At 46.3% G+C, this 9,990-nt stretch overlaps 1 protein-coding gene across 1 annotated transcript in view; it reads right to left on the reverse strand.

Annotated features, from left to right (window-relative positions):
- The window catches only part of LOC103189041 (zinc finger protein 341), a 10,345-nt gene extending 1,957 nt beyond the window's left edge, over positions 1–8,388 (reverse strand). The window contains exons 1-6 of the mRNA XM_042341923.1: positions 8,352–8,388; positions 5,135–5,378; positions 4,302–4,398; positions 3,428–3,560; positions 2,789–2,900; positions 2,173–2,243 (exon numbers count right to left, since the gene is read on the reverse strand). Coding sequence (XP_042197857.1) covers positions 2,173–2,243; positions 2,789–2,900; positions 3,428–3,560; positions 4,302–4,398; positions 5,135–5,378; positions 8,352–8,388 — 694 coding nt within the window. The remainder of the gene's footprint in view (positions 1–2,172; positions 2,244–2,788; positions 2,901–3,427; positions 3,561–4,301; positions 4,399–5,134; positions 5,379–8,351) is intronic.
- Positions 8,389–9,990: the final 1,602 nt, after the last annotated feature.

A 9,990-nucleotide genomic window follows, 5' to 3' on the forward strand; every position in this document is an offset into this window, starting at 1 on the left:
AAAAGAACCCAGGTTCGATTCCCGGTTGGGCCGAAACCTCAGGCAGGTTTCCTTAACGTGATAAGGCGCTACATCAAACGTAAGGATTATTATTATATATTTTGAGATTTTAGGTGCTATGTTATTAATGTGTGTGTCTCTGCTGTTAGTGAGTCTCTGTATTCTCCTGTTAATCGCTACCCTGTGTTTGCTGCAGGAATCAAGCCGTACAAGTGTCAGTACTGCAGTAAGAGCTTCAGCCGACGCGCTCACATGTTGGAACACCAGCACTCTCACACCGACACCTACAGCATTCGCTGCCCCAGCTGTGGCAAGGGCTTCACCAGGGACAAGTACCTCAAGCAGCACAAGTGCCGACTGTACGCCGGCCGGGACGAGGAGCGGCCAGAGCGCAAACGGCGCTACTGGGTCCGCAAGAAGCCGGTGGTCCGCACGGCCAAGCGGGCGTTCGTGCCCGGGCCTGTGCCGGAGCGCAGAGACGAGGCCTGTCAGGCGCGGCTGGGCCCTGAGCGGTACGAGGAGCACGTGATCATTCTGTCGGAGTCGGAGGACGTCAGCGGGACGGAGAACACCACAGACGCTGGGGGGCTGAACGGCTCAGCGCCCGCCAACACTGCCCTGTCAGCCTTGCGGACGGGCCCCAGCCTGGCCCTGCTGGAGGTTCCTGTTTACATTCAGGCCTCGGACTGAAAAAGTTACAGACAAAACTTTTTTTTAAACGTGTAAATAAAAACTTGGCAAGAGATCATGACTGAAAGAACTAGTATTAACATGCAGCGCAGCCTTTCATTCTGCCCTGACGTCTGGAGAATAAGACTTGCGCCCAATCCGTAGAGTTCAGGAATCCAGAGAGAGTTGATCATCCTGGTGAAAGAGTCTGGAGCACAGCGCAGGCCGACTGTTAGCTAAAAGCACACCCTCGCTTTTATCGACGTGGCTGCCGGCCGAGCTGGGACTCCGAACCCCATGAGGAAGAGTGTGGCTGACAGTCTGTGTCCAAAGCACTGACGCTGCACAGTCAGGATCCTGAGGCAGAGGCTTTCTCATCTGAAAAGGGCTCATGTTATTAACTCGTGTAATAGAGCTGTCCATCTGACTCCCTTACTCTTCATGCATGACTGTGCGTGTACTTTTTAATGTTCATGTATTTTTGTGTATGTCTGTGACTACATGCCTACTTGTGAGTGTGTGTCTGTGTGTATGTCTCTCTCCATGGCTGGTATGTATTTGTGTGTATGCATGTATGTGAGGCGTGCGTTTGTGGATGTGTGTGTGCGTGGTGTGTGTGTACATCTGTGAGAGACTGATAATAGCCTCTTATGTGGATGAAATTTCATGATTTGTTCGAAGTTTTTCCCAACCATTGAAGTCGAGTTCAAATTTATTGAATTCTGACTTTTCCAGAACAGACAAAATAAACCTTTGAGATTTTTTTATATCCTGCGTTTGGACTGTTTCTGAGTGTTAGGATATTGCACCCTCTGGGACGCTACCCTGCGTGAGGGGCGCGATATAAATGCAAGTTGTTGTTGTCCTGTTAGACACAAGAGCCTGTGGTGACTTCCAGCAAAGTCCAGTTATCTGGACCTTCCCTTCACATTCTGTCACTTACAGACATTGCTTTCGGTCGCCTCCTCCTGACTGCCTTATCATGTCTTTGAGACGTCTCAAAGCGCTTCATAGACTACACTGTAAAGTAAATTGACTGTATAGTTTGTGGGCGAAAAGTATCCAAACCAAGCGGAGACCAGGCCCCCGAGCATCCCACCCGCACATGGCAACCGCAAAGACAGACCACTGGACTGTGTGATGGTTCTCTTGAGTCTCATGAAAACAACTGTCCCTTTAAAGAATATTTGTCGGCGGTGGATAAATACAAGGGAGCGCGCCTTTAAGGACGCAGGCCTGGGCGTGCTGACGTCAGGACATCGGCTGTACGTGCGGCCCAGGCGAGGAGAGGCCGGCGGCGGAGCCTGAGCCTGAGAGCCGACAGCGGGAGGGCGGGGCGGGGCGGGGCGAGACTTGTGAGGTGAGTGTGCTAACCACTACGCTACGGGACTCCATAGGAGGACATCTCAAAGCGCTGCACAGGATTTACTGCAAAGGGTGGTGACTGTGTAACTGAATTAATAAACAGATTTATAAATAAATGAATGAATGCTTTTCCCTCACCTGAGTGAGCGATTATATGAGCCTTGAGTTTGTCAGGTCTGTTGAATTCTTTTGTGCAACCTGAATGCACCCTGTGAACAAGACAGCGATAGCTTCAATCAGAACCGCTCTGATGAACATGACTTCACAGCAGCTGTCGATCTGCACTGACTCCACATTCATAGAACATAGAGAAACAGGTGTTCAGGTCCTCAGTTTAACACCTGGAGCTGAAGGACAACCCCTCCGACAATGTGTGCGCTCGCCCGAGCACGTTCTGTCGGAGTTGGGAGAACTTCAGCAGGACGGAGAACACCACAGACGTCGGGGGGTCTGAGAAGCTCAGCGCCTCCCAACACGCACTGTCAGCCCTGTGGTCAGACCCCAGCCCGACCCTGCTGGAGGTTCCTGTTACATTCAGGCCTTGGACTGAAACCGTTACAAACAAGACTGTCTGTCAGCTCAAGTCCTGAACCCACAGTCATATGACCCGAGTGTCAGACCAACTGAGTCAAGAAGAGACAGCAGACAGAGACGTCAGACAACAACTTGGATTTACACAGCGCCCTCCTCGCAGTGCAGCGTCTCGCAGCGCTGACCATTTACAGGAAACGGCTGAAGAGGGAGGAGAGCTCACCTGAACGGGCACTTGAATTTCTTGATGGGATCGTGGGTCAGCATGTGGCGCTTCACTTTGTCTTTGCGGTTGAACGCTGCCTCGCACAGCGAGCATTTGAAGGGCTTTTCACCTGTGCCGGGAAACCAGAGGAGCAAAAACATTTTACTCTCTCGCAACACATGGAGTACTCTCTCATTGAGTCCTGTAGCATAGCGATTAGAGCACTCTCCTTGCAAACGAGAGAATCTGGATTTGATTCCCGGGTAGGGAGATACTTTAGGCAAGTTTCCTTACTCCACACACCTGTTTACCAGAATAAGTAGGAACCCGGTTGTTAGTCGACTTGGCAGATCACTTTCCGGGGATAATAACCTCTTCAAAATAACAAGAAGAAATTTGGTCACTCAATCCATTACTGTTTGTGAGACATTGCTGTGCACAATTGGCTGCCACGTTTCATCCACAAAATACAGTCAATTCACGTTGCGGTGTACCCTGTAAAGCACTTTGAGACGTCTCAACGATGTGATATCACGTGCAAGTATTATTATTATTATTATTACCACGAGCGCTAAGCTGGGGCTCACAGTCAGACGAGTTGTAGTGGTGTGTGTGGGTGGCTCAGTGGAGCGTGCAAGCGAGTGAGTGAGCCCTCACCTGAATGAATGAGTAGGTGGAGTTTCAGGTAGTGCTCGGTTTTGAACGATTTTTTACAGGTCTGGCACTTGAAGACGCCGCCACCACCATGCACCGGGAGATGCCGCCTCAGGTACCGCTCGCTCGGGAACACCTTCAATCGACAAACAGATCAGAACATGGCAGAAATGGCCCCTCGCGACAGAACTCTCTTTCCTGAACGGAAAGAACTTCCAATATATAAAACGCATCAAAACATCGCAAAGAGGCCATTGCCTATCTGGTGCAGTGACTATGTTGTTTAGGCAATCAGTGCACATGGGAATGCTCTGGAGGATTAGTGGCCAGGCAACCGCCAGAAACCTTTTTTTTCTTTCCAATAGTCAGATTCTTTAACAATCACCTGAACACACATGCGCACACAAACCACACACACACATATACGCATGCACGCACATACTACACACATGTGCCCACACACACCATGCACACACACACTTGCGTGAGCACACACACATACTCTGTTTAACACTTTGTTCGAAGAACAGCACCTCTAACACTGCAGTCAGTGCTCCACTCAGCACTACACTGGAGCTTGGCCTGCAAGATCAAAGTCTCATGTGGGTTTTGACCCCACAACAATCTGACCCAGAGTCAGGAGTACCAGGGGCTGAGCCAGACCAACACACAGATGACACCCGGTTAATGCAGCCAGCAAAGCTGTATTATCCCAGAGGATATTCTACGGTCACCACAAAGAAAGTGTTTTTGTTCATGTTGTGTTTTTAATGTTCTGGTTCAGTTTCAGGTTAGTGATAAATGTTCTGATCACTCATACACTTCGCTGTGGGACAAACTGGAGGCTGAAGCCATGATGGCTGTGGGACGTGCTCACCTTCTGGCAGTGCGGGCAGGGGTAGTTGTGAGACGCTGTTTGAAGGTGATGTTCCAGGGCTTCGGGTGTGGAATATTTACTCAGGCAGCGGGAACACCTGCAGAAGAAGCCAGTGACAGGAATTAGCCTGGTCTGTGCGGCACCCAGAGCCAAGGCAAGTAAAACACATACTGGGTTTCCCAATGCTGCGGAGCTCACACTGTTCAGCGCCACTGGAAACGTCCGTCCTATTTCAGTGAGCGAATAGGGAACCTGTGGAACAAGTTCCCTACGGAGACAGTTGAAGCAGGAAATGCTGATTTCTTCAAAAGCAGATTAGATAGTTTTCTTTTAGGAAGTAACATTTATGGGATACAGTACATAAGGAGTTCGGGACATATGTGCATGCGACTGCCAGGAAGGTGGAAGGCGAACTAGATGGACCTTGATTTGTTTTCTGTTAACATTTCTTATGTTCTTATGAAACAAGCTGTCATAGATGCATTTCTCCTCCTCACTCTATCCATGTTACAGTAATGTCACACTGAACATGGCGACGGATCATTATCTGCCATGAAAATGATGACTCCCTCCCTCCCTCGCTCACTCATCGATCCTCTGGACATCTACATACAGTTAAATACTTGCACTGAATACAATTAAATAAGTTCTAAATACAATTATCATCATTATTCCACAGTTTCAGTTGTTGGTCAGTGGGGAAAAAACACACACATGGGGGTAACAGGACTTTGTGGACATCCTGTAGATTAAGCCTGGGCAGCTGGTGTGGAGATAAAAGACCAGCGTTGATCTGTTGGCTGTTTTGTGCGTGTGGGTTGGGAGTGTCTCACCTGTAGAAGGTGGGGCCTTTTTTGGGGGGTTGCTGTGGGTACAGGCTGTGTGAGTACTGGTGGACCCCAAGCTCGTACAGCGAGGGGAAGATCTTGCTGCATAGGTGACACCGATACGTGATCTCATCGTCGTGGTTCTTTATGTGCTCCACAAACTCCTCCAGCTTGATGTAGGTCTGAGTGCAGTTCTTCACCACACACTTGTATACCTGGGGACAAGAACAAGACTTTAGGAGTCCTGTAGCTCAGTGGTTAGAGCACTCGCCTCGCAAGCGAAAGGGCGTGGGTTCAGTTCCCAGGCAGGGCAAAACCTAAGCAAGTTTCCTTGCTCCACACACACACACACACTCCTGTTTACCACACACCGAGTAATAACACCACACACCGAGTAATAACACACACACCGAGTAATAACACCACACACCGAGTAATAACACCACACACCGAGTAATAACACTACACACCGAGTCATAACACCACACACCGAGTAATAACACCACACACCGAGTAATAACACCACACACCGAGTAATAACACCACACACCGAGTAATAACACTACACACCGAGTAATAACACTACACACCGAGTAATAACACTACACACCGAGTAAGAACACCACACACCGAGTCATAACACTACACACCGAGTAATAACACTACACACCGAGTAATAACACTACACACCGAGTAATAATAATAATAATCCTTGCATTTGATATAGCGCTTTTCACGTCGGGAGGACGTCCCAAAGCGCTTCACAGAACACACTGTAAAGTGAATTGACTGTATATTTGTGGGCGAACGCAGCAGCCAATTGCGCACAGCAATGTCCCACAAACAGTCGTAGATTGAAAATGACCAATTTATTATTGTTTTGTTTTGGAGGGATTATTATTAGGCTCTGTGTGGAGTAAGGAAACTTGCCCGAGGTTTCGCCCTCTGCCTGGAATTGAACTCAGGTCTCTCACTTGCAAAGCGAGTGCTCTAACCACTGAGCTACAGGACTCCACACTACACTACACACCGAGTAATAACACTGTACACACTGAGTAATAACACTAATACTGTACACACTGAGTAATAACACTGTACACACTGAGTAATAACACTAATACTGTACACACTGAGTAATAATACTGTACACACTGAGTGATAATGCTGTATACACGGAGTAATAACACTACACACTGAGTAATAACACTGTACACACTGAGTGATAATACTGTACACACTGAGTGATAATACTGTACACACTGAGTAATAATACTGTACACACTGAGTGATATTGCTGTACACACTGAGTAATAACACTACACACTGAGTAATAACACTGTACACACTGAGTAATAACACTGTACACACTGAGTAATAACACTGTGCACACAGTAATAATACTGTGCACACTGAGTAATAACATTGTACACACTGAGTAATAATACTGTACACACAGTGATAATACTGTACACACTGAGTAATAATACTGTATGCACATAGAGTAATAATACTGCGTACACACTGTATAATATTACTGTGTACATACTGTTATAATAAGTGCTGATATATACTAATAATGTAATGTACACCCTGTGATAATATTACTGTGTACACACTGTATTAATAGTATACACACTAATAATACTAGTGGACGCATGTAATAACACTAGTGTACACACTAAGAATACTAGTGTACACACTGTAATAATAATAGTGTACACACTAAGAATTACTAGTGTACACACTGTAATAATAACTGTACACAGTAAGAATACTAGTGTACATACTGTAATAATAGTGTAATACTGTAATATACACTGTGTAATAATATTGTAATATACTGTATAAACTATTATTGATAATGCTACAGTACCACAAATCCTTTGTAATATTGACAACCCTACAGTGTACACACTGTGCAAACTGTGTACACACTGCAATATTTACACTGTATAAACTATAATAATCCTAGTGAACTCAGTAATATACTGTATATACTATATGTACACTGTACTCACACCCTATAAATATACACTGTTTATACACATTGTATATATAAATATACGCACTATATATGAACAACATAACTATACATACCTTAATATATAGTATATAGTGACTATATAGTGTATGTACACACACACACACAGTAGTGACTACACACTAAACACATACATAGTGTAACAGTAACTGCACGCGGTGTATATACACTGTGTACACACAGCCTGTTCCGAGACTTTTTAAAAACCATACCTTGTGGTTCATGTTCTCATCGTCTAAACATTGATTTAGTAGCAGATGTCAGGAAATCATGTTTCTGAATAGTACTATAAAGGGAAAGTGTGAGTATCTTTAAAAGTACAGAAATAGATTATTTTAATTTGAGTATTTTGATGTGAAACAACAACAACAAGATTACATTTGTGTAGCGCCTTTCACATCAGGAGGACCTCCCAGCATTTCAGACCCGAGCTGGGGTTCGGGGGGGGGGGGCAGGGGGGGAGAAGGAAGGGAAGGGGGGCGGCCGATGGCATGGTCGAAGAGGAGGGTCTTGAGGCAGGACTTGAAGGAGGCTAAGGAGGGGCCGAGACGGAGTGACTGGGGGATGGAATTCCAGAGGTTGGGGGCAGAGTGGCTGAAGGCTCTCCCGCCAGCGGTGGGGCATGTGGGTCGGGGGACGTGGAGCAGCCAGAGCGGCTGAGCGGAGGGAGCGGGAGGATTAATTGGGGGTTAAGAGGTCGCAGAGGTAGGGTGGGGTGAGGCCATGGAGGGCTTTGTAGGTGAGGACCAGGATCTTGAACTGGATCCTCTGAAGGATAGGGAGCCAATGGAGTCGGGCGAGAATGGGAGAGATGGGGTCACGGAGTTTGGTGCGGGAGAGGACACGGGCTGCAGAGTTCTGGATTATCTGCAGTGTGTGGAGGGAGGAGTTGGGAAGACCGACACGCAGGGCGTTTGCATAGTCGAGTCTGGAGGTGATGAAGGCATGAACTAGAGTTTCAGCAGAAAGGTGTACTTGTAGGAATGTGGTTGATTGTTAGGAATGTGGTTGATCTTTCCAATGTGAAATTTCCTGTTGGATTCGGCATTTTATTGCTGCCTTTGTGTATTTCCACATTCTCGCAACCCTCTGGGTGAAGGAATGTTAGTTGATCTCATTCACAAATAGCTTGGGTGTAATTTTAAGACCATGTCTCGATCTGATCTGAAACATTAGCATTACCTCCATTGCCTATAGAGACGGATTCCCACTTTGACATAATGCTTCCCATAAACCGGCTAATGGCCAGAGTTTGCAGATACCAATGGGTATTCAGACTCCACCTCGTCTGTGGTTTTGGTCACTCCTGATCGGATAATCATCTGAAAGGTCAATATAAAAGGCTTATACTAGCCATACAGTGCGGTTTTCCTTATCGGATTCCTATTCCAGGGAGACGAAAGGCTGAGAGAAAAGCTTCCTCACTGTAAGGGAGTGTGGGAAGAGAAATCAAGACTGCCAGTCACCCTGAACTGTTCTCACAAGTATTTTGGCTACTGAGCCTTATTAGTGAGACCTTTTCTTAGTGTTGTTGGCAAAGGCAGTTTGGGAAAAATGGAATGGATACTTTCTCAGTTCGTTCCTGGGGACCCACTGTCACGGCACTCAGTGCTTGTCCAGCACCTTGGGACATCCTCTTGACGTGAAAGGCACTAATGTGATTTGTTATATCTCAATGACGTGCTAACAACAAAATGACATTTATAGAGCGCCTTTCACGTTGGGAGGAGGTCCCAAGGCCCTGGACAGTCAGGGGTCAAAATCCAAGCATGGGGGAGGGATGGTGTAGGGGTGAGGTAAGGCAGAGAGTTAGGAGGGCGACTGAAGGCACGATCGAAGAGAAGGGTCTTGAGACCGGCCTTGAAGGAGGCAAGGGAGGAAGCGAGGCAAAGGGACTGTGGGATGGAGTTCCAGAGTGTGGGGGCAGTGAGGCTGAAAGCCCGGCCACCGATGGTAGGGTGGGTCGTGTGGGAGACATGGAGCAGGCTGGAGCCCGCTGAACGGAGCGAGTGGTGTCGGGCGAGGGTCGGAGTGATGGAGTCAGAGTCTGATGAGCGAGAGTACACGAGCTGCAGAGTTTTGGATGATAAGGTTCTATGTCTCATGCAGAATTATTATAATGGTACCTATTCTGTATGGAGCTGAAACGGCTGGGGGCAGATGACAATTCATAGCAGGGTGTTTCCATACCAGTTAAAGAACTTGTATCCTTTTGTTAGGAGCAACTTCTTAGATTTACACAGTGCCATTTATGTTAAAGAAATGAGTGAGATTAATTAAAGAAGTTAAACGAGTGTCACAGAACCAAATGCAACAACTAATTTGATAATAGCAAAGTTCTACAACCAACGAGATGAACAACCAGTTAAATTGTATTTTTTTTGCTGTGCATTTGGATAAATATGGAATAAAAGTTGATAACTGGGAGAAAAATTACTTCTTGAAATAGTTGGGGGGGTGACGGGAAGGGGGCAGAGGGAAGAGGGGCAGCAGAGAATGAACAATAATCTTGCGTTTAATACAGAATGTTGCTGTGCAGGTAAACCATGAGGAGATGGTGGAAACCTGGATATTTTTGTCATTTTATTTCATGCTTGATTATGGTGATTTTGACTGCTGATTGAGTGCTTCCATTACTCTCATCAGACAACCAGAGTTATAATAACCAGTATATTATATTGTTGCAAGCAATTTCTAATTTACACTTATTGTGATTCGACCTTACAGAAATACCCAAATACTTTCAACTACCGTAAATCTCAAGTTATTTAAAATGGGGACAGTAATGAAGCTTAATCACACAACCTTCAATAATCTTTAC

This window comes from Callorhinchus milii, unplaced genomic scaffold (assembly GCF_018977255.1).
Source record: "Callorhinchus milii isolate IMCB2004 unplaced genomic scaffold, IMCB_Cmil_1.0 Scaffold18, whole genome shotgun sequence".
Classification (NCBI taxonomy): Eukaryota; Metazoa; Chordata; class Chondrichthyes; order Chimaeriformes; family Callorhinchidae; genus Callorhinchus; species Callorhinchus milii.